At 42.2% G+C, this 24,095-nt stretch overlaps 3 protein-coding genes across 5 annotated transcripts in view; 2 read left to right on the top strand and 1 right to left on the bottom strand.

Moving 5' to 3' along the window:
- Window positions 1-299: 299 nt before the first annotated feature.
- On the bottom strand, window positions 300-3,365 carry LOC121606086 (zinc finger protein 239-like). Its single transcript, XM_041936225.1, has 2 exons — window positions 3,084-3,365; window positions 300-1,919 (listed from the first exon to the last, which is right to left on the bottom strand). Exons 1-2 carry the CDS (start codon window positions 3,361-3,363, stop codon window positions 1,042-1,044), a joined length of 1,158 nt encoding a protein of 385 aa, XP_041792159.1. The 5' UTR covers window positions 3,364-3,365; the 3' UTR covers window positions 300-1,041.
- A 62-nt stretch (window positions 3,366-3,427) lies between these two features.
- cenatac (centrosomal AT-AC splicing factor) lies at window positions 3,428-8,932 on the top strand. Its single transcript, XM_041936226.1, has 11 exons — window positions 3,428-3,695; window positions 4,400-4,566; window positions 4,729-4,827; window positions 4,914-4,980; window positions 5,267-5,329; window positions 5,727-5,794; window positions 5,907-6,021; window positions 6,118-6,148; window positions 6,236-6,337; window positions 6,688-6,820; window positions 7,074-8,932. Exons 1-11 carry the CDS (start codon window positions 3,579-3,581, stop codon window positions 7,192-7,194), a joined length of 1,083 nt encoding a protein of 360 aa, XP_041792160.1. The 5' UTR covers window positions 3,428-3,578; the 3' UTR covers window positions 7,195-8,932.
- Window positions 8,933-9,289: 357 nt separating this feature from the next.
- LOC121606084 (protein FAM214B) overlaps window positions 9,290-24,095 on the top strand; it is a 28,638-nt gene continuing 13,832 nt past the window's right edge. The window contains exons 1-2 of one of the 3 annotated variants that reach the window (XM_041936221.1): window positions 9,290-9,614; window positions 22,189-22,387. The gene's annotated coding sequence lies outside the window, so the exon portion shown is untranslated. Of the gene's footprint in view, window positions 9,615-22,046; window positions 22,388-24,095 lie in introns of those variants that run through there. The other 2 variants (XM_041936222.1, XM_041936220.1) reach the window with 2 other exon arrangements.

Here is a 24,095-nt window from a genome sequence, read left to right as displayed (position 1 = left end):
CACTTTGGAAAGCTTTATTGTTAGAATACATCAAAAACAGCATATTGTGACCCATTTTCCTTTAGGTAACTATGGTATGCATTATTGGCACTTGTGTTAACGTAATCCAATTTTGGAGCATCAGTCTGAATAACTGGAATTCAAGAAAATATTTTCATTTTATTTGGCAGGATGACAAAATAAGTGACCCAACATCACTAGAGAGTTTCTCAGCTTCAACATCAGACAATTCACATTTGCTCATTGAACTGAAGTAGTGTGAAACTTGTGAAACAAAAAAAAAAAAAAAAAAAGGGACAGACAATGCACTCACTGCGTTACAAAGATTTTTGGGTGTGATTGTTACAAACAAATACTACTGCTAACAGAACTATGAGTAATCCAGTCATATGACAGAAAGAAAATGAGGTTAGTTCAACAAAACCTGATGGATTTATTAACAATGTACAACATATTTCTCATATCCCCTACTCCCAGTATGAGCTGTGCCTTAAGGCAGATAATACAGAGCTTAAGAACTCCTTTATACAAATTGATTGATGCATGAGGGTGTGTATTTTGTATTTGTATTATATTTTTTCATGTCTTCTGTTTGCTGGTGTTGTGTACCCATATGTGTTGGCAGGTCTAGCTTTTTTCCCCCATAGGGACAATAAAGTACATCTTCTTCATTACACAAGAGGATAGACACAAGATATTGTGACACCTTCTTCATGGAAAATGCTTCATGCACAATTACAAAGATGTTGCTATTTCAGAAGCGTGTTCATTTTAGTGGGTGAACACTCTTTCAGAGGGGATTCTGCTTGATGGTTTGTTCTGTATTTTTCACGTATGTGATTCAGAGAAAGTCTTTTCCCTTCACTTGTGTGGGTTTGTTTTGTCCATAAAGCACTACAAGCCCTCCTCCATGTTTGCACTGCACTACCTGCCCATATGCAACCTTAAATGTCTTGCCAATTGAGAAATGTGGAGAAATCATTCTTACAGTGGTGCAGTTACATGGCTTCTCACTAGTGTGGGCTCTTCTCATGTGGACTGTCAGTCACCACAGAGCTCCTGCTCTCTATGTTTGCAAGTACCCTGCGTCTCCTTTGTATGATTTCTTATGTGCCTTTTCAAGTATGAGATCCGAGTGTATCGCCGCCCACAGAAGCAGTTATATGGCTTTTCCCCTGTGTGTGTTGTCAGGTGGACTCTCAGGTAACTCTTAACTGCGAAACTTTTCCCACATGTTTTGCATGGATATGGCTTTACACCCGTGTGGATGGTTATGTGCCTCCTTAATATCGATATATCACTAAAACTTTTCCCACAGGTATTGCAGAAGAATGGCTTCTCACCTGTGTGAACTCTAATATGTCTATCCAATTTGGACTTTTCCTTAAAATCTTTCCCACAAGTATCACATTTGAAAGACTTTTTGTCTGTGAAAGTCTTTTCTTGAATCTTACATACATTGTTGGTGTGTCTTCTTCTGTGGTGTCTTTTTTTTGGTTTTGGCTCTGCAGCTCCACTTGATCCTGAGTCTCCAGTCTTGCCTCCTTTGCGATCTTGGCTCTCAGCTTCATGAGAGACGAGATGTTGGTCAGTGTTTGGCTCTGGCACCACTAAGCTTTTAATTGATATGCTGACAATAGGCTCAGCTGCACTCTGAGTTAAACCTTCATTAAAATATACAGTGCGATCTTCACTGTGGTCATTGTCCTCAAAAGCAGAAGTCAACAGAAAGGTATTGGTCTCCTCCTTCAGTGCAGGCTGGCCTCCCCCCTGACTACTCCACAGTTCCTCCTGTTCCTCTTTAATCTGTGGAGGTTCTGGTTCCTCTTGGTCCAGACTGGAGTTCTTCTCCTGGTTGCAGAGCTGCTGGTCTGAGAGTGTCTCCTCCTCTTCAGTAAAGACATGTTGTTGTGGGAGCTCTGCAGGGACAAAGGAAGCAGACAGTGTGATAGTGGTCCAGCCCTGAAATATCTCAACTAACAGCCGCTGATTTCTTAATCTTTAACAAGGGGATTACCAAACAGTAACCCCAACAGTGACAATTATATAGATCTGAGTATTTATAGTCTGTTGTTTAGAGAATATCATAGATCTAAGACAGGCATCTCAAACCCGTTCCATAAAGGGCCGCGTGGCTGCAGGTTTTCATTCCAACCCAGGAGGAGCACATCAGGCCAACCAATCAACATCAAGGGATCACTTAGTTAACAGCTGAAGACTGAGATCAGCTGATTAATTGATTCCAGCCAGGTGTGTTTCTCCTTGGTTGGAATGAAAACTTACAGCCACGCGGCCCTTTATGGAACCGGTTTGAGATGCCTGATCTAAGACGAAACTGAGAGACAATGGTGCAAACTACAAATCTGGCAGGTACTTCAGCGCCACGGACAGCACCATGGATTTATCAATACAGCAGTTAGACTACTAATGTTTCACAGCCATGATCAGCATTGTAGATTCTCACACAAAACTCAGTGAGGTAAAGAATGAATGAGTCAGACTAGACCAGGCATCTCAAACCGGTTCCATAAAGGGCCGCGTGGCTGCAAGTTTTCATTCCAACCAAGGAGGAGCACACCAGGCTGGAATCAATTAATCAGCTGATCTCAGTCTTCAGCTGATAACTAAGTGATCCCTTGATGTTGATTGGTTGGCCTGATGTGCTCCTCCTGGGTTGGAATGAAAACCTGCAGCCACGCGGCCCTTTATGGAACCGGTTTGAGATGCCTGGACTAGACTAACATTTTCAACTAACTAACCCCTCAGCTCCCGCCCCCTCTCTGCTACACGTGGAGGGCAGGTTAGCAAGCGGGAAGCATTTTGGTCATTTTGCAAACAACGTAGTGTAACGTATCACACACTCTCAGCATCTATAGCATTTTTAGTTGTTGCAGTACCTTGGTTTATGACCAAATGCAAAACCAATGACACTCCCACCTAATTAGATAATTTTAGCATGCTAACAGGCTGATGGCGAACACGGTAAACACTATTTAGGTTAGTATTTAAGTACGTTCTCACAGACAGAGCAGTTAGCGTGTCTGTAGACACGTTTTAACATCATTACACACAGGTTTACACACCTATCCTGCGTAACTTTATTTCAGGTTTCCAAACGATGTCCAGCAGTCTGCGCTGACGATCGATCTCTTCCTCATACTGGACGATAGTTTTCATAAAAACCCTGAATATCTCTTCAGCAGCAGCAGTTAGTCGCTCGCTGACAAACCCTCTCAAACACTCAACTGAAGACATTGTTGTTGACGTTCTTCTTCTTTCTTTTTTCCCGTCGTCTTCGTTGGTTTTACTGGCGGGATACAAACTAACGTTCTTCCACATGTTTTTTGATTCCTCTCTGTCCATGCTTTCTGTTTCCGGGGGGAAAGATTTTGAGGGGGTACTACTTCCTGTAGCAGATATACCTTGCTAGTGCTGTCTAAAGCGAGCTTCCTTTGACCTGGGTAATTGCATTAGGAAAGAAAGGAGAAAAAGGGTGAAACCGAAATGTTTGTATAGAATTCAGGTCCTTCGTCAGCTGAGCTTTAGCTTATTTTCTGGTTCTTACACACAGTGTTTAAATGGGTGCATATTACTGTGCCATATGTAGACAAACAACATTTACTGGGAAGGGACATATCTTCGGAAAAAGTCACCAGAGCAGACTTAGAGTGGTTCTTCTCAAATTCTTAGAAAAGGTAAGTTAAGTAAGTTAACATTTTGTGTAGTTTGCGCTCAAATGTCCGTCCTCTTAGCTGAACCTGTTTGCGCACTTATTGGCACTGATGCTAACAAATCATCGTTTACGTTTAATAACTCTTCCTACATGATTAAATGTTTTAAGACGACTAAAATATGTCGATTCTTTGGGATTGATTTAACGTCAATAAAATGGCCACTAGGAGATGCCTCAAGGACAGTGAATTTATAACAAGTCTAACGAAAAGTGGCATAATATAAACGACAGACGTTGGTCGAGGTGTTAAAAAAAGTCAAATTACCTCCCTGTTTGTTTAAATTGTTTGGGATAACGTTCTGTAGCTGGGCAATTTATAATGCCACAACTGTTTGTATATCACACATAAATGGATATATTATTTGTCCGTCTTGTACACCTACCATGGCTGCCTGTTTTTTTTTTGTTTGTTTGTTTTTTTTAAACAGCAGTAGGACTCTAAAATGTCGCAATGCTCCCAAAATAAGGATTCAAGGATGGAAGAATACGAATATTTATTTTGCGTAAATATTTTAATTGTTTATTTATACTTTATAAAGTAACGCGATCTACATTATATATCTGTTTTTGTCAATTTCCCAAATAGATAGATAGATAGATAGATGGATACTTTATTTATCTCCAAGGAGAAATTTGCAAATGTCATTTTCATCCACTGTCTCCTAGGTGAAGGAAGCTCGACGAACGCTTAAAAAACCCCAAGTAGAAAAGTTTGATTGCACCCAGCACAAACAGACATTCTGGTGTTACTGCTGTAGCCTAGAAGTTGACAGAAATGTTACAGACGACAACATGACTGTGCTGTTTGGAGGCTTGTTGGAACACATGGCCACGTAAGTTTTATTTCATTAACTTTTATGTAGCCTATTTTCTTTTAACTGATTCCTTGCTTCATGTTCACCCAGTACAAGCGTACGTTTGACACAGAGCACCCCATGGTTTAAACAGTTTCCATCCAATGCAATAAACTGCTTTTGTTTTGTTTCTCGTTTCAGCCCAGAACACAGGAAGAATACTCACAAATTCTGGTGGGACAATAAGGCTGACCCCAAGTTGAGAGACAAGGTTATCATCACAGAGGAGGAAACTGAAAGGTAGGCCTGGTGAGCCCAAAGTCCATACAAATAAAGTTTGGGAAATAAAAGATTCTTTGCAAAGATCATTGCTTGTTTGTGTTTAGGTTTAAAGCCGAGGTGGCAAAAGCATTGGAGTCATTTGTGGAGAAGGAGGATGAATTCATAAAACAGGTAATACAAACACTGGTCAGTTCACCATTTTAGATTAGTTTTCTAGCATGCTAAATTTTGCTACGGAGCACTAAACATAAAGCACTGCTGTGAGGCTGATGTAAAGGGCATCCACCAAAGCGTTCGACAATGAGAAATATTGACCTGATGATAACATTTTATGTGATGTTAGAGTACCATGACGGTCAGATTTCACGGTTTCACTTGGAACCAAAGTGGTGGACAGACCAACATTGCTGATGATAATCTATTCTTTTTCCTTGTTTTTTTTTTTTCATGGCCGCAGCAAGCTGACAACATCCGGGCCCACGAGAGACATCGTCAAGAGGTCCTTCAGTCTCTTTTAGAGGTTTGTTTGCCAAGGATGCAGTGGCAGTATCCAACACTGTGGCCTTGTCTGTTGTTATTCAGGATTTTGAGGTGCCTCTAAGATGGGAAATACCACTTTTTTTGAGCTTAATGATTGTAACTGCTAAAGTAGGTAGCTGGTCCTGTTTAATTCTAACAACTTTGGTGGCTAGGGTGGTTCAAGGACCAAGTTATGTTTTTTCATCTTGTTACAGGTAAAAACAAATAAACAGAATTTTTTTAGCAGCATTTTTGTTGAAAACTGAAACTAGATTGAAGTTTGAAGGGAAAAACAAAGACCTGAATAGAGAGCACAAAGTCGTGTGTGATGATAAAACCTGATTAGTGCTCAGACTTCTTCTATGAACCACTGTTGGCTTTTCCTGAATCAATATCAGCGTGAGGCAGAGCCGGAGTTGTTCAATGGACCCAACAGCACAGACATGTCTGCAGAGGATGCTGTCAGGTAACACTGTGTCTGCCTACAACATTTGATCCTTTTTGCATTTAATGATCAATAGCACTTGAAATTAAACGAAATTGTCGGCTCTGGGCTTATGTTGTTGCCTTGGGAACAGCTCCCAATTTACGGCTCAGGGACTGGATCGGCCGACGGGGAGCGGTTTCGTTGACTCAATGGTCGAAGTACCGTGGGCTGCGCCAGGACAAGGCCTGACTTTCATAGGTTACCAGGTAGACACACAACTTTCATTAATGTGTTCAAATTTGGTAATTGATTGTTTTAATTTTTTTACACAAATGTGTGATCACTTGTTTTCTCTGTTACAGGATTCATCAAACAGTGGGAATGTTCATACAGGTACAGGAATAGTTAAGTATTTTCAAGATTGCCAAGAGTGAGTTGTAAATAAGTAAGTAAACATGTGGTGTTACCTGTTTGTTGTAGGTGCCGTCCCTCCTTGGCTCCAGGACGATCCTCTGGAGGGGACCTCCGCAGCTGCAGCACATCCAGAGATCGGCCCTTCACTCCAAGACTTCCTCAAACAGAGTAAGGATCACACACATACGCTTCTTAAGTTGTGTGGTATGGAAACTTGTTGTCAGCTGAGTAGTTTATTTGCTCTAAGAAATGTCACAGCCTCGATGATAATCTCCATGAGCAGTTCCAATACAACTTGTATTCTGCTGGTTTCACAGCAACAAATTCTAAAATACAGGTTAGATCCTAATGCTGTATTTTTATAAACAGTGGAACTTAAGCAGTATCAACATGTCAATCTTTGTCAGTCTTAATGATACCAAGATTATATCTATGTACACTTATGGGGAAAAAAGCAACAGAAAAGCACAGATTGAATGATAAAGTTATGTAAAATGGCATCAATTATCTTTCACCAGAGGAGCAAGAGAAACTTAGGAAGCTTCCACCGAACAGAGTGGGGGCCAACTTTGACCACAGCTCACATACAGACGCCAACTGGCTTCCCTCCTTTGGTCGAGTGTGGAACAGTGGCCGACGCTGGCAGTCCAGGTGAGATCACAATGCCCTTCACTACACCTGAGATTAACATGAAAGTATTGTAGAGCCTGGAAGCATTGGGACACATATGGGTATTCATACACAGATTTCTACATATTCATATTGGTGCAAGCTGCATTCCCTCTTCCCGGATGTTCATCTGCTGTCCCTGGTTAAATGTTAAAAAGATACAGAATGTTTAATGTTTAGCTCAGCAGATTAACTTCCCTGGTCTCTGCATGCAAATGTGTCTTTTTTTCAACAGGCACCAGTTCAGACAAGAGGAGGGCCAGAAGAACAGACAGAAGAGGAAGAGGGAACAAGGAACAGAGGGGTCAAAGAAAGCAAAGACGACTGAACAGCCAACAAATTCTGACAACTGTTGAAACTAGTATGGTGTCTGATAATTCATTATGGGGCATGTATATAGTTTGGAGGCTGTGAATGAGGTTTTGTACTGTGTTTCTGAGCAGTTACACTTGGTTGAAATGCTCAGGCTGACTCGACACCCAACTGTTAGCCAAATGATAGTGTGTGCATATTTGGAATTGTATATAACCTTCTTTATAACATTGTTGAGAGTTTGCAGTAAAGATATGAACTTAGTATATTAATCAGTGCCAATTGGATATATCCATGTCAGAAGGTTTCCTTGGATAATTGCATTGTTGTATAAAAACTGCACGGACCAACTTCACAACGCCTTTTCCAAATATAACAAAAGCTGCACTCTGAAGCATTTAAACCAAATTGGCGCCATCACTCAATTGGAACTGGAAATCAGCGAACCAGAGAGAAAAGCCTCACTGAAGTACTTTTCCTGCCCAGCACTTTGAGATGGGAGGACAACACAACTGTTCTGAGGAGAAAACAGCAGGGGGCGCTAGCCACACAACTGTCAAAGACTGCTGCTGCGTAATAAGAGAAGAGTTAGATACAATACGGTAAAAACCTCAAATGTGTTGTCCATTTTAAGGATTTATGTCCATATTTGTTCTTATGTGGCGGAAATGTCACGACTTAAGGGATTGAATTATTTTCTGTCCCTCAAATTCTGACAGGTATTTTGTAAGCAACCCTAAACAATCAACGTAAAGAGTGCGGTAGTCGTCCGTGTTTCGAAAACCTCCGACAAGAAATATCCTGTACACCAAATGATGAGCTTTCATTTCCCCTTTCAGCACACGTTACTGTAAGTGATGAACTACTGGAAAAGGCCTGAAGGCTGCCTGTGCAAGTGCTCGTCTCAGATATGATGTGATAATTACAGTGGAAATGTTTAAAAGAAGTGCATTTTGTCTCAATAGGATCAGCATTTTAGATTCAGTGCTCCCTGAAAGAAGAAACTTCAGCCTCTTTTCTAATCTTTTGTTATAGAGAGACGGAAGTACATTGGTGGAAGTGTCTTTGCGTAAAAAATCAGGGGAATTTTTAATTTCCAGAAGCTAAATTGAATTAGAAATGTTCTGGAACCAGGACACTGCAGGGGAGGACACAGCGAAGACTCCAGCACAAGTGTCCTTTGTTGTGTTGTCATGACCCTCATGAGGAATTATTTGGATAATACAGAATTTTATGTTGCTTAAAATTAGAAGAAGTCACTTGACAGCTTGTTTTATAATACGTATAATGATTTGGTCCTAGTCCCCTGCAAAATAGTATATTGCACCATAACAGATGTAGAAGAAAAATACAGGGAGGTGATTTTTGCAGTGGCTATTACAGTGTGAAATATGCAGCGGTTGCATTGCCAGAGGAGAGCATCAGTACAGAGATGGATGAATGGCCAAGAGCAGTAAATGCAATATCCTATACTCCACTCAGTGAGCTTTCGGTTGGCCATTCTTTTATCTGCACAGGCCTCCTCTCCACAGCAAAGTATAATCAGGCCCCAGTGTGCTCTGGATAGATGGGCGTGGAGCTCAGTGCAGCTGCAAGGCAATATGGGGATACAACGTGTAGCTGATCTATTCTTAGCTCTGTGACAACATGGCTATGGATGATTCAGTGCGAGCGGAAGAAAGTAGGGGGTTACCATGTGTGTACATTTGACTGTGAATTGAACCGTTGCCCCACACCGTAAGCGATTTTGCCACATGCTGTCAGTGCTGTATAACTGTATAAAGTTTGCCTTTCATATCAGATCATTGATCGTTGTTTTTTGTTAAATATTATATGATCTACTGACAGCCGGAGCTCCAGCACAACAGCCGTCCTTGGCACTGTAGAATGGGAGGGGAGAAAAAGCACGTGTACTGGGCGTTTCTTCAGTTAATCCATAGACCAATCACGGAGCGGGATTTCTGAATAAATATTCATGTTTTAAAGGAGGCGTACTCCCGGAGTACTGATTGGCTAAACGGAATAGAAGCGACCAATCGCTTAAATGACAGGCGCTCAGCTGGCCGTGAAGCCCCGCCTTCTATATGTTAACTAGCAAACCCCGGAAACGTTGTCGCTTAAAGGGACAGAGGAGGAATTTCAGGCAAAGGTTGAAACAACGAAAACAGCTGCGAGCACAAAAAAGACAGACACAGAGAGGAAGGGACGTGGTCAACCTACTAGCGAGCTATGTGGCAAGACAGAGTGGGAGGACGAAGCTGAAACTATCCGATTCTTTTGCCTATCAGACATCCAGCTAAGGTTGCTAACGGCTTTTAGCTTTGAAGTCGGTTTTTGTGCTCCATAACGTTTAGCTACCTGGAATCCGACAACGCAGCAGTCAACACGGCAGAGAGATAACAAAAAGGCCAAACTCCCAGACGACAGGGACGCGTTAGTTCAGGCTGTCCACCTTTTTTGTGAGGTGAGTTGGCTTCAAAATCTTAAATTTTCGCTAGCTAGTTACCTCTTAATCTTCTGCATTGTGCGAACTTAAAAGATCGCCATGTATGGAAATTGTACAAAGGTTCTGATTATTTAGTGGTTTCTGGGTGGATTCAGTTAAATGTTTGCAGTCTGAACATGCAGGTTTTCGCTGGCATCATTTTCGTAATTAATCTGTGAATCTGAGCAAAGTTTGAGTGGAATCCAGCCTAAGCCATCTGATGACCTGACAGTATATCTTGGTGTAGGGGGCGTTCCCCTGCTTTGTCTGCCTTCCTCACTCTTTCTTTATGTGCGTGCGTGCAGTCTGCGGTGGTTGGGGACAAATGATAGAAATCCCAGTGTGTTAATCATCCGTCACCTATCATGGGCGTGTGTGTCCCGTCAAAATGCATGTGTGAATATTTTGTTTTGTCATAACTGCACACTCATGTCCTCCTGGCATTGTGCATATAAGGGCTGTGCAGGAAGGAGGGATCAGGCAGCACTAGCATATATCTGAGATTATGACTGTAGCTCAGCGGGTCGAATGATGATGATGATCACTGTAAAGCTTACAGGATAGAGGAGAGCAGTGGGCGTATTGTTCCCTTGGCTTGGACTTGGGAGTTGCATTGCATCATTTAGGGAAGGGAGCCTTGATGTTGGCATTGATTCCCTGTTACATTATATATATAAAAAAAATCTATAACGTGTTAGAGTCAGTTATTACAGTGTTATTATGACCACTTGCAAAGCAGTGCCTCCCATTGTCCTGACGAGCAGGGCATGATGGCATTGACATACACATGAAGCACACTTGCATGCACTTGCACTCACTCTACATCACCCATACAGCACACGTGCATATGGGATCAACCAGCTGTCTCACATATATGCAAATAGAATATTTCTGCACACACACACACACACACACACTTGCTGCAGCAAATCCATCTGCAAGTCGACATTTTTCTCTCTCGCTTGTCCTTGCCTTGCTCTGACAGCTACCCCCCACCTCCCTGTCTGGGAGAAACCAGTGGGCTTTGTCCTCAGCTGAGTGTGACGTCATGCAGATCTTTTCTGTAACCAACCCTGAAGGTGAGGTACATGTTGTTCAGCAGGCCTGGGTCCTGGGTCTGGGCTTGTCCTGTGCACAATACCTCTTTGACTTAAGTTCCTGAATGCTAAAGCGCACTGGGAAAATAAAAGTCTGTTCAGGTGAGACAAAGGAAACTTAGAAAATCCTCTCACATAGAGAGAAAAGGAAGGGAGGGAGAGATCAAAAACTCAAACACTGAGTCTGTGACATTTTTAGCTGGGGGGGCAATGCCAGGAATCCCCAGTGATGACTGGTCTGTTTGCATTCTTCAAAATGTATAACTACCAATAACCTCAAGGAAATATATTGCACACTTACTGCCCAGCCCAGTACAATGAGTTAAGAGTGAGTGTGGTCATGAGTAGCTGTGTGTTTTCTCGATGTGAAGCCACCAGTACCTAGTTAGGCTATTTATTAGGTGAATACAGCATGGCCAACGTGATGCTACTTGATGCTTGTAATACTGTAAGAGCCCAGTTTCTCCTGATTCTGTTTGAATCAATTTAGCCCAGATTAACAATGTTACAGCCACTGCCAAGCATTGCCTCTAAGTCACCCTTTTTAACCTTTTCTGCTATACTATTTTATTCATGTGTAGTTCATCTGATAATCTGTGACATAAAGGGCTCCAAGTTAAGGGACACCATTCATCCTGTGGTCCTCTGTGCACCCAACCTTGAACACATTGAATATACTTTCCGTACCTCTCATGGCTATGACTGAGTGGTTATGGTTCATGGTTGCAATTCTCCTTTATAGCGTCTGAACCTGGCAGTGCTTTTTATGTGTGTGCGGAAAGTGGGGTTGGCTATTAAACGCGTTGAGCTGATGAAGGCTTGTTGTCAGCCCTCCAGTGTGTCTCTGCAGGATTTGATGTCAGAGATTACAGATGATTATGTGGGTTAGATCCAGTGCTCAACACTGCTCTGGGCCTGTATTGATCTCTCATGTGTGTAAATGTGTGTGCATGCACGAATTGTACTTCCTTATGAGAGCTAAATTAACACTCTTAAATAAAGAGCTATTTAGCTATTAAGGGTTCGGTTTAAGGGTGAGAAAAGGGAAGGTTCTCACAAACAGCTGTACAAGCATGTGTGTGTCACTGTGAATGCATGTTTTTTAATACATAGCCTCAAGCCATCACCAAGAACCAGTGCTGACTGGTAGACTGACAGGAACAATGTCTGCCTTGTCTTCAAATAAATCTTAGTAGCTTCTACCTAATGTAGCTTTCCCAGTTTTATCACAATATAAACCTTATTGATCTACCGTGATGCTTAAAAATAATGGTCCTTCACATGCCCCCTTATGTGTTGCACCCAATGGTAACTAGTGACACTATAAAGATCTTTTTTGTGATTTTACTTGATCCATTGTTTGTGAAGCCATTGCAACGAGATGATTTTCACATTGCGTCCATCTTCTCGACACCCCCTCGGCGGTCCCAACCCTAGGTTTTAGAATGTCGTGCAATACAGAACCAATCAGAGTGATGCTGTTTGCTAGAAGACAACACATTCAGACAGGGCGGAACAGTATGAGATGAAAGATAAAGTTAACAAGAGGACAGGTCAGAGGGCAACAGAAACGGTGTGTGTTTTCTTGTATTTTCACTTAATGATAACCACATGTCCTCGCACTGACGACAAGAGAAAACCTTCGAAGTGAAGACTTTGTTCTGGTTGTCACTTTCGCAAAAGGTGGTCTAAGGAGATAAAATCCCTTACTCTGTCTCGGGTCTTTACGCACACACACACATAACTACACTAACTTCAGGCTTATCAGAAAGGTCAATTAGTCCACTTAACAGGCTGTCAATAAGAGGAGCTAGTTAGTCCTCTTACAAACCTACAGCGTCCGTGTGTTGTGTGACTGTGTTTTTCAAGCACTGACAAACTGTGGTTAACAGGTTACCTTAGTGAAAGCCATTGAAGCGGGTGCTTTGAATAAGTGAGCATTGGGAGACTGTTTCAAAGGTGAGAATCTATTGACAATTAGACCCAACAAAGCAATAATGCAATAATGGAATTAATAGTCAGAATAATGAGGGAATGAAATAAGCAGTATTTATTTAGGATTTGATTTATGTTTCTATGTACTACAATCCAGGAGGCTCCAAAAGCCCAAAAAGCTCCACCATGTTTGATCAGGCCACTGCAGTGCTGAATCTCATTTTAATGTGCTGCTTCTGATTGACCTTGTGAAGGGTGGATACGGCTTGTTAGGTTGTGGAGGTAAAGCCCAGATTAAAGGAAACATGCCTTTGTAGCTCATTTAGATAACATCCCCATCCCACCTATCTAACAACATATGTAAAAAAAAAAAAAAAAAACCATTATATTCACGTTTTCTTCCTGCATAACAAAATGTGATGTGTGCTTATGTTAGCTCGAACCAGCCAATTTCAACCAATTATATCACGACATCCACTCAATCAGTCTTCAAGTTTTAGCGATACAGAGCTCCATCTGCCTGCTCCGGTAAGGGGGGGTGATGAAGGTCTTGAATGGAGGCTCGCATCCATCTCTGAATCACAGTAATTCTCTGTGTTTGTTACGACACGTCCGCTTTTCAACATTTAAATCAAATTTCTCCCAACATAATGACCCACCTGGCTATCCAGCTACGTCACGATACGGAAGCTGCATACTCTCGTTTCATCTGGACTTTAAATTGTGGGATTGAAAACAGTAAATGACAAAGGGGGGAAAGAGCCACAAACTCCTAACTTGATGAGTCGTTTATTTAGAAAATTTCTAAATCTACATTTCAGCAGATTTTGCCGTATTGAGGATTAGTAGAATACCTGCAGAATAAATATTGAAAATTGACTAATTGCTCATGGCTAAAATCTGGCTAATACACAGATACACACAGAGGTTGCACTACTTCCTCCCCTTCCTTTACTCACACTCATGTTTTATTAATGGTAGGAAGCAATCATCACACCGTTACTGAGGAAGTTTTTCTCCTAACAAGTGCTCCGACTTTGTTTAGGGTGCTTGGTAGCTCCGTGTATGCTCACCTCAACACAACTGACAGCAGTAGTCCGGAGACAGGAGGGTATCAAGGCTACAGTACCACCTGCTGAATAAATCAGCATGGTTTGACATTACACCCTGAGAGCCGAAGAGCTGTGATATGCAGTTCTGCACAGTGTGGCTATGTGAGAGTTTTATCTTTTGCCAGCAGTGCTTACGACGGCACATGTATTTATTATGCTGATACTCACTGCAGTCCATACAACACAAGAGCAATAAGAAGACAACAATCAAAACCATGAAGTGTCAACTAAAAAGCTCAATGCAAGCCAAATACAAAGATCAGAAAACAAGTCAATTGATTTTTCTTATGAAACTGTACAAACAGTACAAACAAAAGGTTCCAAAAACATTTTGTCATTTATCAAGCAACAATACATTTACTGTAGAGCTGAAACAATGAGCCAGTTGCTCAAATAGTCAATTTACAGAAAAATAATCAGCAACTATATGTTTTCAGAGTCGTTTGTCATTTTCTTAATGTAAAAATGCCCAATGTTTCCCTGTTCTAGCTTGTCAGCTGTGAGGATTTCTTGTCTTAATCAATAGAAAACTGAGTAGCAGCCCTGATTAACTTGAGCAAGCTTCTTGGTTGGGTGAAACAAACCATTTAAAAAAAGTCACCTGGGGCTCCGGGAAACATTTGAAGGGCAGTTTTCATAACTGTCTGAAATTTCAATTGTTAAATGGTAAAATCGGTTATTTGAAAAAATAACTGATAGATTAATCATTAACAAAAATAACAATATCTTGCTGCCCTAGTTGGGACCAGTGCCAGTATGACCATAAAATATCTAGATGCCAGTTTACAACAGCTCAGAAACCACAGTTGGTCATGGCTATTGTTTGCCACATCAGTTTGGATAGATTTGATATTAGAGAAGTCTAATATGTGTCGTTCAAAATGTGCAATATGTGTATTTTGGTAATAACAAACTGTTGCAGGTCTTTATAGTCATAATTAAATGCTAGTACAGATAAAGAACAACCTGTTGGGTGTTTTTGATACTACAAAGATGTCTAAAATCCAGTGCTGGGAGCCTCCAAAGTGAATTGACTTTCATGGTTGATCATAATGAACGGTTTAACATACACATACACAGGCCAAATATAATTCAATATATGGAGCCTGTGAGCCATTTACTCAGCTGATATGGCTTTCATACAGGCCCCAGGATCAATGAGTGGCTGTTGGAAGGCAGATGTATCGCTGCATTATATAGGTCAACACAGGGCTTATCAAGCTAAGACCTGTTCACTCTCTGCCCCTCTCCCTTTCTTCTTTGTCTTGTTCCCTCTGTCCATTACTCTCCAGTACGTTGTCATTTGTCACGCTCAGCCCACCTTGCATCAAAGCCCTCCATCTCTCTTCTACCTTTATTCCCATCTCTCCATCTTGTGGAGTACGTATGCAGGCCTGGGCCTTTGCATGCATCATTCATCACATAAATTGGCTTTTATGCAGACCGGAAAAAAAAAACTTCCAGTTTGGAGAACTGTGATACCCACTCTTTAAAATTCATTAAAAATACAATTTTTTCTCACATGCTGGATTTGTATGTTTGGATTAAGACAAAAAAAAAAAAAAAACTGTAATGACCTTCATGTAGTGATCCAAAATGCATCAGAAGCTTTTTTCTGCATTGATGTTTACGGTGTGCATACCTGAACTGGAAGTATGTCGGCGTCAGTGGAAAAAGTCAGTTGACAGTCAGTCAGCCAGTCATGTTTTTTTCCTAATAATAAAAGAACAGACGCAGTTGTGTATTTCCTGCAAGCCCGAAAGCATTAGACAATCTCACATCCTCTCAAAGAGCTTCATAGTTGTGGTATTCAGAAACACCTTCAAGGAGTACAGGGCGTACGTGTGTGTGTGTGTGTGTGTGTGTGTGTGTGTGTGTGTGTGTGTGTGTGTGTGTGTGTGTGTGTGTGTTCCCCACAGTTGCTTCCCCTGACTTTTCCTCCAGCACCCATAGCGGCTGACATTTCTGGTATTGAGTAGCAATAATAAATCCCCATAAGCCTCAGTTGTGCTTACTGTTAAGTTGTACTTACTAATGATAAGCTAAACCACAATGGTGAAAATGGTAAACATTTAAATGGTAAACATTAGCATGTTAGCATTGTCATTATTAGCATGTTGATGGTAGCATTTAGCCTCACCGAGCTGCTAGCGTGGCTGTAGCACTGTAGCAGGGGGATTGCCTTTCCCCGTGCTCCGTATGGCCCCTCCTGGTGCATTTTGGAAGACAAAGATATGACAAGTCTTACAGTTGTTGCCTGTCAATTGTTGTTTTATGTGCTGCACTGATTGGATGTTTGCAAAATGGAAGTGTCAGCATCATATTTTTATGCAGATAAGTATGTTAGCGTTAAACTAAAAGGTTTTTACACGTACGTTGATACCTAAGTTGATATCTCGGCTTTTATGCAGAGATGGCTCACATTTGACCTGTGTCCAACTTACTTAGGCTGCTTGTTTTTTGTCTAGCTGCCTGTTTGGATTTTGATTACAAGTTGTCCTTGCTGCAAATATCTAAAGTGTGTACAGCCCCGCCTCAGGGCTCAAACACAGAGCAGCAACTCTTGTGGTACCAAAGCCTCTCATTATTAACTGCTGCTTAACGACTGCACGCGCGTGTGTTTGTGTTGGGCTGATCTCAGGATTAACCCTAGGCAGACCTCTCTCTGCCCTTCACCCTGTAATGCCCCCCCCCATTCTAAAATGGATGAACCACTCTGTGTGTGTGTTTGTATGTGTGTGTGCTCATTAACGTGTACTTGTATGAGCTTCACTGGTATTTTACTTTAGGTGAACACCTGTCCTTAAGGCTGCTCTAAAGCTGCGCTTCGTTTCCTCTTTCTCCATTTTTCACTTTATCACCTGCTGTAAATTGAGCACACATCCCACAAATGTGGGTATAAATGAACTGGCATCATAATCTTCTCCACCATCCACTTTGGCTAGGAACCAATCATCAGTCAGGTTGACTGGTTAAATAGTGACAGTATGCCCTGGTTAGCTATTAGTGAGCTACATAGCAAAGAAGGGGATTTCTTTTTTTCTTTCTTTCTTTCTTTCACTGCCCAGATGGCAGGCTGGACAACATTCAGCCACTACCAGTCTTGAGTGGTGCAACGCCACCATGCTGTGTGAGTTTCCCAAGCATGAAAGGGAAAAAAGGAATGAATTTAAACTGAAGGAAGATGGACAGGAATAAAAATGCCTAAAGGCCAGGAGAAGGGGGGAGAGGTAGAAACCCCCATAGGCACAGAGAGTGAGGAGAAGAGACAGAGAAAAAGGCACGCAGCTGAGTTTGGGGTGAAGGAGTGAGGACTGAGAGGGAAGGGAGGAGAGGTGGAGAGAGAGCTTTATTTCCTGTCCTCCATGAATAGGCAACATATTTCTCTGGAACATTCCACTCTCTGAGCTGGCCCGGCCTGTCACCAAGACTCAGGGTGCCACACTCCTCCCCATCTCTGCATTTCTTCCCATTCCACTCTGTCTCTTTCTCCCTTGTACATATCACTCCTTGATTTTGTCCTCCTCTTCCCTTTTATTCCCATTAATTCTCCAGTCCAGACTGAGACCAGACACTGAAAAGCCTCTGCTCCTTTATATAGAATGTCTAGGATCAGTAAGTACATTTATATACTAGAAAATAACAGTTCATTCTTATTGATGGATTGGTGTTGTAGACTTGATTCAGCTGAATTACCAATTCAGTTAAATCAAGTCTCAACAAATGTAATAACAACAGCCAACTGCAGGATGCGCAAAAGAAAAGTTTCCACACTTGCAGAATCCAGTCATCTCTCCATGCTGCTGCATATTGGATCAATAAATGACTGGTGGGAATGGATGGAGAGACATGTCTGGTAATGGAAAAACAAACAGAAGTTATTTCAGGAATGCTTTATTTGGAAGGTTGTTTGTGTAAAGTGCATCTACAAAAAGTCTGCTTTCAGAAATGTCTATTTGTTGCATCGGCCTAGTTCAAACCTAACCCCAATCTCTCATATGACTTCGCACTTATGCATAGCCACTTGATAGTAAGTTGATGGAATTATACAAACCAAATGAAGCGATAACCACCAGGCTTTTTATTGATCAAATATGTCTAGCTAATTTGCTTAAATGGCAAAGAGAGCAAATACGCATATTCACACACAGTTTTCTTAATCTTAAATAGGCATGTCTCTTTTTCCACTTAGTGATCTTATTTATCAACACACAGCTGGTCAAACATACCCTTCCAGAGAGAGTTCATCTCATGGGGTTGTGACAGTGCTCTAGAGATGTAAATGTAAAGAAACCACTCTGGGTGGGAAACAACCTGCAGGAACTCGTTATCTGAAAAGTGTTGGTTGTGGGATTTTTTGGGTGGGCTTATACTGTAGCCGTCAAACTGGCAATTTCGAATCTTTTTCAGGGGTCATGGTTTACTGTAAAATCCAGCTGCCTGAAGAAAGAAAGCGGGATGTGCAAGGCACTCTGGCCTGCGGAGAAAGCCGTTAATGTTATTGCCATGTGGCGACACATAATAACTGAGGCTGCTAGAAATAGAAAATGAGGACTAAGACAAAAAACATGTGCTGCAGAAGTGGGAAAGCCAGTTTTAAATTAGCACTTTAAAGTTCAACCCTATCAGGGGTGTAGTTCTGAAAATGGGAAAGGTGTTATATTTATTTCAGAAAAAGTATATGCTTGACAGGCACTGATGGTTGCTACTGTAAACACCAGCCTTCCTGCAATATTTCTACCTTGTTACCGCACACGACTTCACTCAAATGTTGCAGTGATACCAAACACATTGCATCACAGAACTCAAAGGGAGCTGGACCAGCAGGTCCGCACGGCGCTGCTTGTAATTTTCTTAGAAATATTAGCTGTGATACTTGCTCCTGCACACTGGAGCGTCCTTGGTGTCCACTGTTTGGCTGCTGCTCATCACACACTTATCAGAGAGATGCACACCTCTTAGCGCACATATGTCTCCGTGTGTGTACTACTAACACACTCTCTCACATGCCAGTAGAAACAGACACCAACACAGCCAGGGGTCCATGCCTCTTTAAACATGTTCAGTATTACACAGACCCCCCCCCCCCCCCCCTTTTTACACACACAGACAACCACACTTTCCTTTCCCACCCTTCCTCCACCTCCCCTCTTCCTCTCCTCCTTTTGTTCTCTCCCTCCCCGAGAGGAGGGTGAATTGGACCTTGTTTTCAAAATTTTAAAACTGGCCGTTTAAAACTGCGACAAACCACTTTACTCAATGAGGTCTTGGGCTGGTAGAGTCAAATCAAAACTCTTCAGTATTTGAAGGCCGATTGGTTCTGGTGGGTAAAAACCCCCCAAAAATCAGCTGGTGTCACTTCGAGAGGCCTAGAAAAACAAGGTATGCGCATGTCTACATGTGTAGACGCAGTGTTTCACACGTCATGGCCAGAGATCCAACCCCAACGTCGTCATACAGACATCAAAACAAACACTGCCATTGCTGTCAAGTCGGGATTGCATCAATGCATGTGTTTGATGGAATGTGAGAGTGTGTTTTCAATGCTTCTTTCTCCTCAGTTGCACTCAGCGTGTCCTTGAATGGAGGAGGGTCTTCATAGAGAAGACACACCCTATTTTCCAAATATGGAAGGCGACGCAGGCTCTTAAAGGGACAGAAGTGTGTGAGTGTGTGTGTGTTTGTGCACGCTGAAACACCCAGAAACTAAATAACAGTGCTGCTTGCCAGCAGAAAGTCCATATTATTACAGTTTTTACAGGATTTGTTGTTAACAGCAGCAGCTGGTTCTGTTTCAGGACAGAAATCTTGCCTCATCTGTCTCTCCGTCACTTTATCTCCCTCTGTCTATCTTGCTGTCTCAGTCTTGTACGCCTTCTACCTCCCCCCTCCCCTCTCTCCCCCATCCCCACATCTCTATATTTGGAGTTACGTAGCTGAAGCCGTGTCTTGTTTTTCAAACCTCATCTCTGCTCACTTTTACCATTCACACGCACCAAAACAGCTCACTTGTTTCCACACAAATCTGTACACACTGCATCCATCTTTGAGTATGCACATTTTCAACTGACGCAATTAATTAATTAGCCAGTTAGCAGAAAATTATTCTGCAACTTTTTGAGAACACTTGGCGGATGATTTCAATCAATTGTTATGCATATTTTTCCAATATTCCTTCTCAAATGTTAGGATTTGATGTTTTTATTTGCCCTATGTGATTTTATATATATATATATATATATATATATATAAAGAATATTTTGGGGGGCTTACACTGTTGGCTGAATAAACAAGCAATTTGAATATGTCAGATTGGGCTCAGGGAAGTTATAATGTTATATTTTTTGCTATTTTTTAGGAAAATCATGAATATAATTGTTAGATGCCGCTTTACATACATTCATGCATGCATGAATGCACAAAGGTGGACTGTTTAACAGCATTACAGCCAAAGTAATACCAAGTAAAAAACTATATATAGAAAATACTGTTCACCCACTTTCCCCAGCTACAGAAAATGAAATGCTTACTTGCCCAATTAGGCTGAGAGTGCAGATTTGTCTGTGGCTGCAGGTTAATTTCACATCCTTCCTATATGCTACTATATTTTTACATACAATTCAGAGGCAACGTGTCAAAAAGGGTGTTTTTATTTATATGTGATTTTATCCACCTGAAAGAGAGAGTGGGACAGACAACACAGGACATAAGAGAAGACAAACCTTTTTTCTTTTTTTAAAGTTTTGTCATCTTTTGAGGCATATATCACAAATAATGATTCCATCTTGTGAACATTGTAAGTTGTCAAAACCATTGTTTCACCATCATGAAATAGTGATTTGCTAACTCATCCTAATGCTAATGGGTTGTCTAGACCAGCACACGTGTGGTAGCAAGACAACCCTGGTTTTCCTAAATAAGGATAATGTATATCACAGTAGGCGTGTGTTTGTGTCTGCAACAAGAGAGCTGGGCGAAGCTGTGTGCTAAATACTGTGTTCTCGACAGTTTCAAGTATGTTCTGTGCACAGTGCCTTTTACGTGTGTAACCTCCACTCACAATGAATGTGTGTGTGCGTGTGTGTGCATGTGAGGTGAAAGAGCATAAGTGCAAGTGTGTGATGCACTCGCTCGCACGGTGCGTACTCTAACCACACCACTCTGTTCAAAATAGTTCTTGCCTAGTCAACACACTGTTCCTTATTAGCTCACAGATGGAATAAATACACACACAAACACACACACAGCTGAGGGCTGCTCCTGGTACTCAGCTGATAAACTTTTCACATGCACTTCATTCTCTATCTGCGCTCCAGCAGCAGATAAGCCTTTTGCTTTTGTGGGCTTGTGTAGGCTATAGGCGCTGTGTACAGTTCATGGTACACACACACACACACACACACACACACACACACAGTGCCTTTGTGTGTGAGTGTGCATTAGACAGCAAAGGAAGGGGGAGGGTACATTGCATCGATGTTTGCATCTTTAATCTCTGAGGCATTAACTCCTTTATTAACTGTTGTTCTTTAACTGACACACACACACACACACACACGTATGTGGCTGGCATGCTACAGGAAGAGATTACACAAGTAAAACTCTGTACACAAAACAAACTTAAAGATCTCAAGGACACACATTTAACACACACACACACAGACGCGCACACACACAGAGACACAGTTTGGGGAAAGTGCTCTTGGTCGTTGTCTACTTCTGCAGAACAGGCCAAGCAGGAGCAGGTGGGCGGAGTTTTGGCTCCCCACGCCTCTTCCCCCCCTTTCAGTTCCTCCCCTGGCCAATCAGAACCTCAGCCACTACAGCTGACCCCCCTTTTCTCTAGCCAATCAGCTAGAAGCACCCCCCCCCCACCCTGTATGCCTTCACTGCTGAGTGAGCAAAGCATGCCTCGCTCTATCAGCTGAGAGGAAACCGACAGAAAGAAAACACAGAGAGAGAAAGACACAGACAGAGAGAGAGAGGCCGAGGGCAGCGAGAAAGGGTTGGAAGGAGGGGCCTGAGAGTAGATAGAGGAAGAGAGGAGAGGGTGAGGAAGAGGAGGAATGAGAGGAGAGAAAAGGGGGAATGCTAGCATGTGGAGTGGCTTTTGTATTCAAGATTATTTGGAGGGGCGCGAATGAGAGAAAGGAAGAACGAGGGCAGGGGGGGAGCTTGAGACAAGGAGAGGGAGGGAAAAGCGAGATGGGTGGGGGGTGAGAGTTGTTGATGGGTTTTTGATTTGTGTATGTGTGAGGGTGGAGAGAGGTAGACAGGAAGAAAACAAGACTGTGTGTGTGAGAGCGAGAGAAATCTAGTGCAGGCGAGGAGGAGGGCTCCTGACAAAACAAGCAGAGGGAAGCAGAACAACTTGACTTGACCGTGTCTTTCTCAACACCACCTATTCAGGAGGAAGGAAGCACAGAGAGGCAACAAACCAGAGAGTCGAAAGAGAGAGACTGACCCAGCCTGACCCAGTGGACATTATTAGAGGAGGACAGAAATGCAAGGCAGCAGAGTCACCCTTCCAGCCACCAGACGAATTAATGGAAGGAAGGAGTGAGGCAGAGAGTGAGACAGCGAGATAAACCCCATCTTTTCTTAGAGGGTGAGTGTCACAAGTTCTCCTGCTGTCAAGTGTAATAATGTTGCTCCTGTCGTATTGTCAGCTGTGCTCGGGTGACTCAACGTCTCCTTAAATGGCCAGATGAAAGGCAGACAGAGAGACAGATAGGCAGGCAGACATACAGACAGACAGAGAGAGGGAGGGAGAGACAGAAAGGGACCCCGTGTCAAACAGCGTTCTCAGCAACTATGTCACTGAGCCAGCTTAGTTTAGACTGCCATGACTCGCCAGCCTGAGCACTGTATGTGCGTCTTGTTCAGAGGTTTATCAGTTTCAATCGACCTAACCCGTCTCCTTCTGTCACTTTCTGTCTTTCTTTGTCACTTCCTGTCTTCTGTCTTTGTCTGATGCTCAGACACACACTCACACGCACGCATGCACACTCAGTCGGCTATCATTCTATCCCCTTGTGCACAGCCTCATCAGATTTCCTAACTCTACATGGCTCCTGTAATCTAATCAACAGGTGATTGTTTGCAGGAGCACTTAGCAACTTTTTTGTGTTGGAGAATGTGTGCATAAGTGTGTGTGTGTATGAGTGTTTGTCTGTGTGTTTATCAACCTCCAGGCACAGTACAAGCCTGGGAGTTGCCCGGGTGGGGTTCTGCTAAAAGCTGATGAGACAATCGGGGCATTTGGGAGGCTGCTAACTTCATGCTGATGCTATCACACCTCTGTAACAGGCTGGGTGTGAAGGGTAGACTGAAGACACAAGGAGGACAGAGTGCAGCTGAGCAGCTAAAAACAAGAGTCCTTACAAAAGGCCCATCCAAGATGATAGCTTACTGTATGCCACTGATTGGAAATCTATGTCACTGATTGATAACAGGATGAACATAACTCCATCCAAAAGCCAAATCCTGACGAATGCCCCCATCTCTCTTGTAGGGGGGTAGCTGGGGCGAAGTATTTATTGTCAAGTTTGCCTGCTGTGTAAGATACTTTGGTAGCCAGTTAGACAACACATTGTTCACAATTTGGCTATTAGGTTATTTTGTCACTTGCTAATACTATTGTAAATCGCAGTTTGTAAGAAGGGAATTTAATAGAATGTTTCTTAATGATTAGCTATGTATTCAGGATGACAAATACAAACATGAGCGCAGACTAACAACCTGCTTTTTGAATACTGTGGCATTGCGTTGGTGCACAATGTCTGTCTGAAGTCTATGTCTGCTTCTCTCATTTAACTAATGTTCATATTAAAGGGGGGCTTCTCGGCAAACTGACCACCAAAAGTTTGCCATCAGTTGTCCAGGATGATGTTTTTGTTTCCAACTTCTCTCTGCATTGGATGGAATGAATGCAAGTGAATAATACGGAAGAAATTCAAAGGGAGCATGCAATGTTAGTGTCCAAGGTATATGAGGTAACCTAGTCCTGACCATTTATCCAGCCTGGCAATTTAGGATATTGAAATGATTCACACTTTTTTTTTACTATGATCAAAGTATTTCATAAAGGGGAGGAAAACTGTGTGAAAACCTTCGTTGAAAAGGTTGAAATTTCCCACAGGGGCCACTTATTTTACTCTGTTAATGTCTTTAACTCTGTTAGCTTTTGAATGTTGTGGATTTACAGTGCTACATGCCAGTATTAAGCATTAAATAATATGAATAAAATCTTTGTATTATAATAAAAGCATAGCTACTCCAAACCAGTGAGGGGGCAGGCAAATCCTCGTAAAATT

The sequence above is a fragment of the Chelmon rostratus genome, chromosome 5 (assembly GCF_017976325.1).
Source record: "Chelmon rostratus isolate fCheRos1 chromosome 5, fCheRos1.pri, whole genome shotgun sequence".
NCBI classification, from domain to species: Eukaryota; Metazoa; Chordata; class Actinopteri; order Chaetodontiformes; family Chaetodontidae; genus Chelmon; species Chelmon rostratus.
The sequence above is the reverse complement of the archived record's forward strand: the minus strand, read 5'-3'. Positions and strand labels throughout refer to the sequence as shown.

Excerpts from the sequence above, each read along its gene's own strand:
- cenatac (XM_041936226.1), top strand. The coding sequence starts at position 3,579 with ATGGGTGCATATTACTGTGCCATATGTAGACAAACAACATTTACTGGG. Across the intron at positions 3,696-4,399 it reads TTCTCAAATTCTTAGAAAAG|GTGAAGGAAGCTCGACGAAC; the intron begins GTAAGTTAAGTA and ends ACTGTCTCCTAG. Across the intron at positions 6,022-6,117 it reads TGACTTTCATAGGTTACCAG|GATTCATCAAACAGTGGGAA; the intron begins GTAGACACACAA and ends TCTCTGTTACAG.
- LOC121606086 (XM_041936225.1), bottom strand. The coding sequence starts at position 3,363 with ATGGACAGAGAGGAATCAAAAAACATGTGGAAGAACGTTAGTTTGTAT. Across the intron at positions 1,920-3,083 it reads AATAAAGTTACGCAGGATAG|AGCTCCCACAACAACATGTC; the intron begins GTGTGTAAACCT and ends TTGTCCCTGCAG.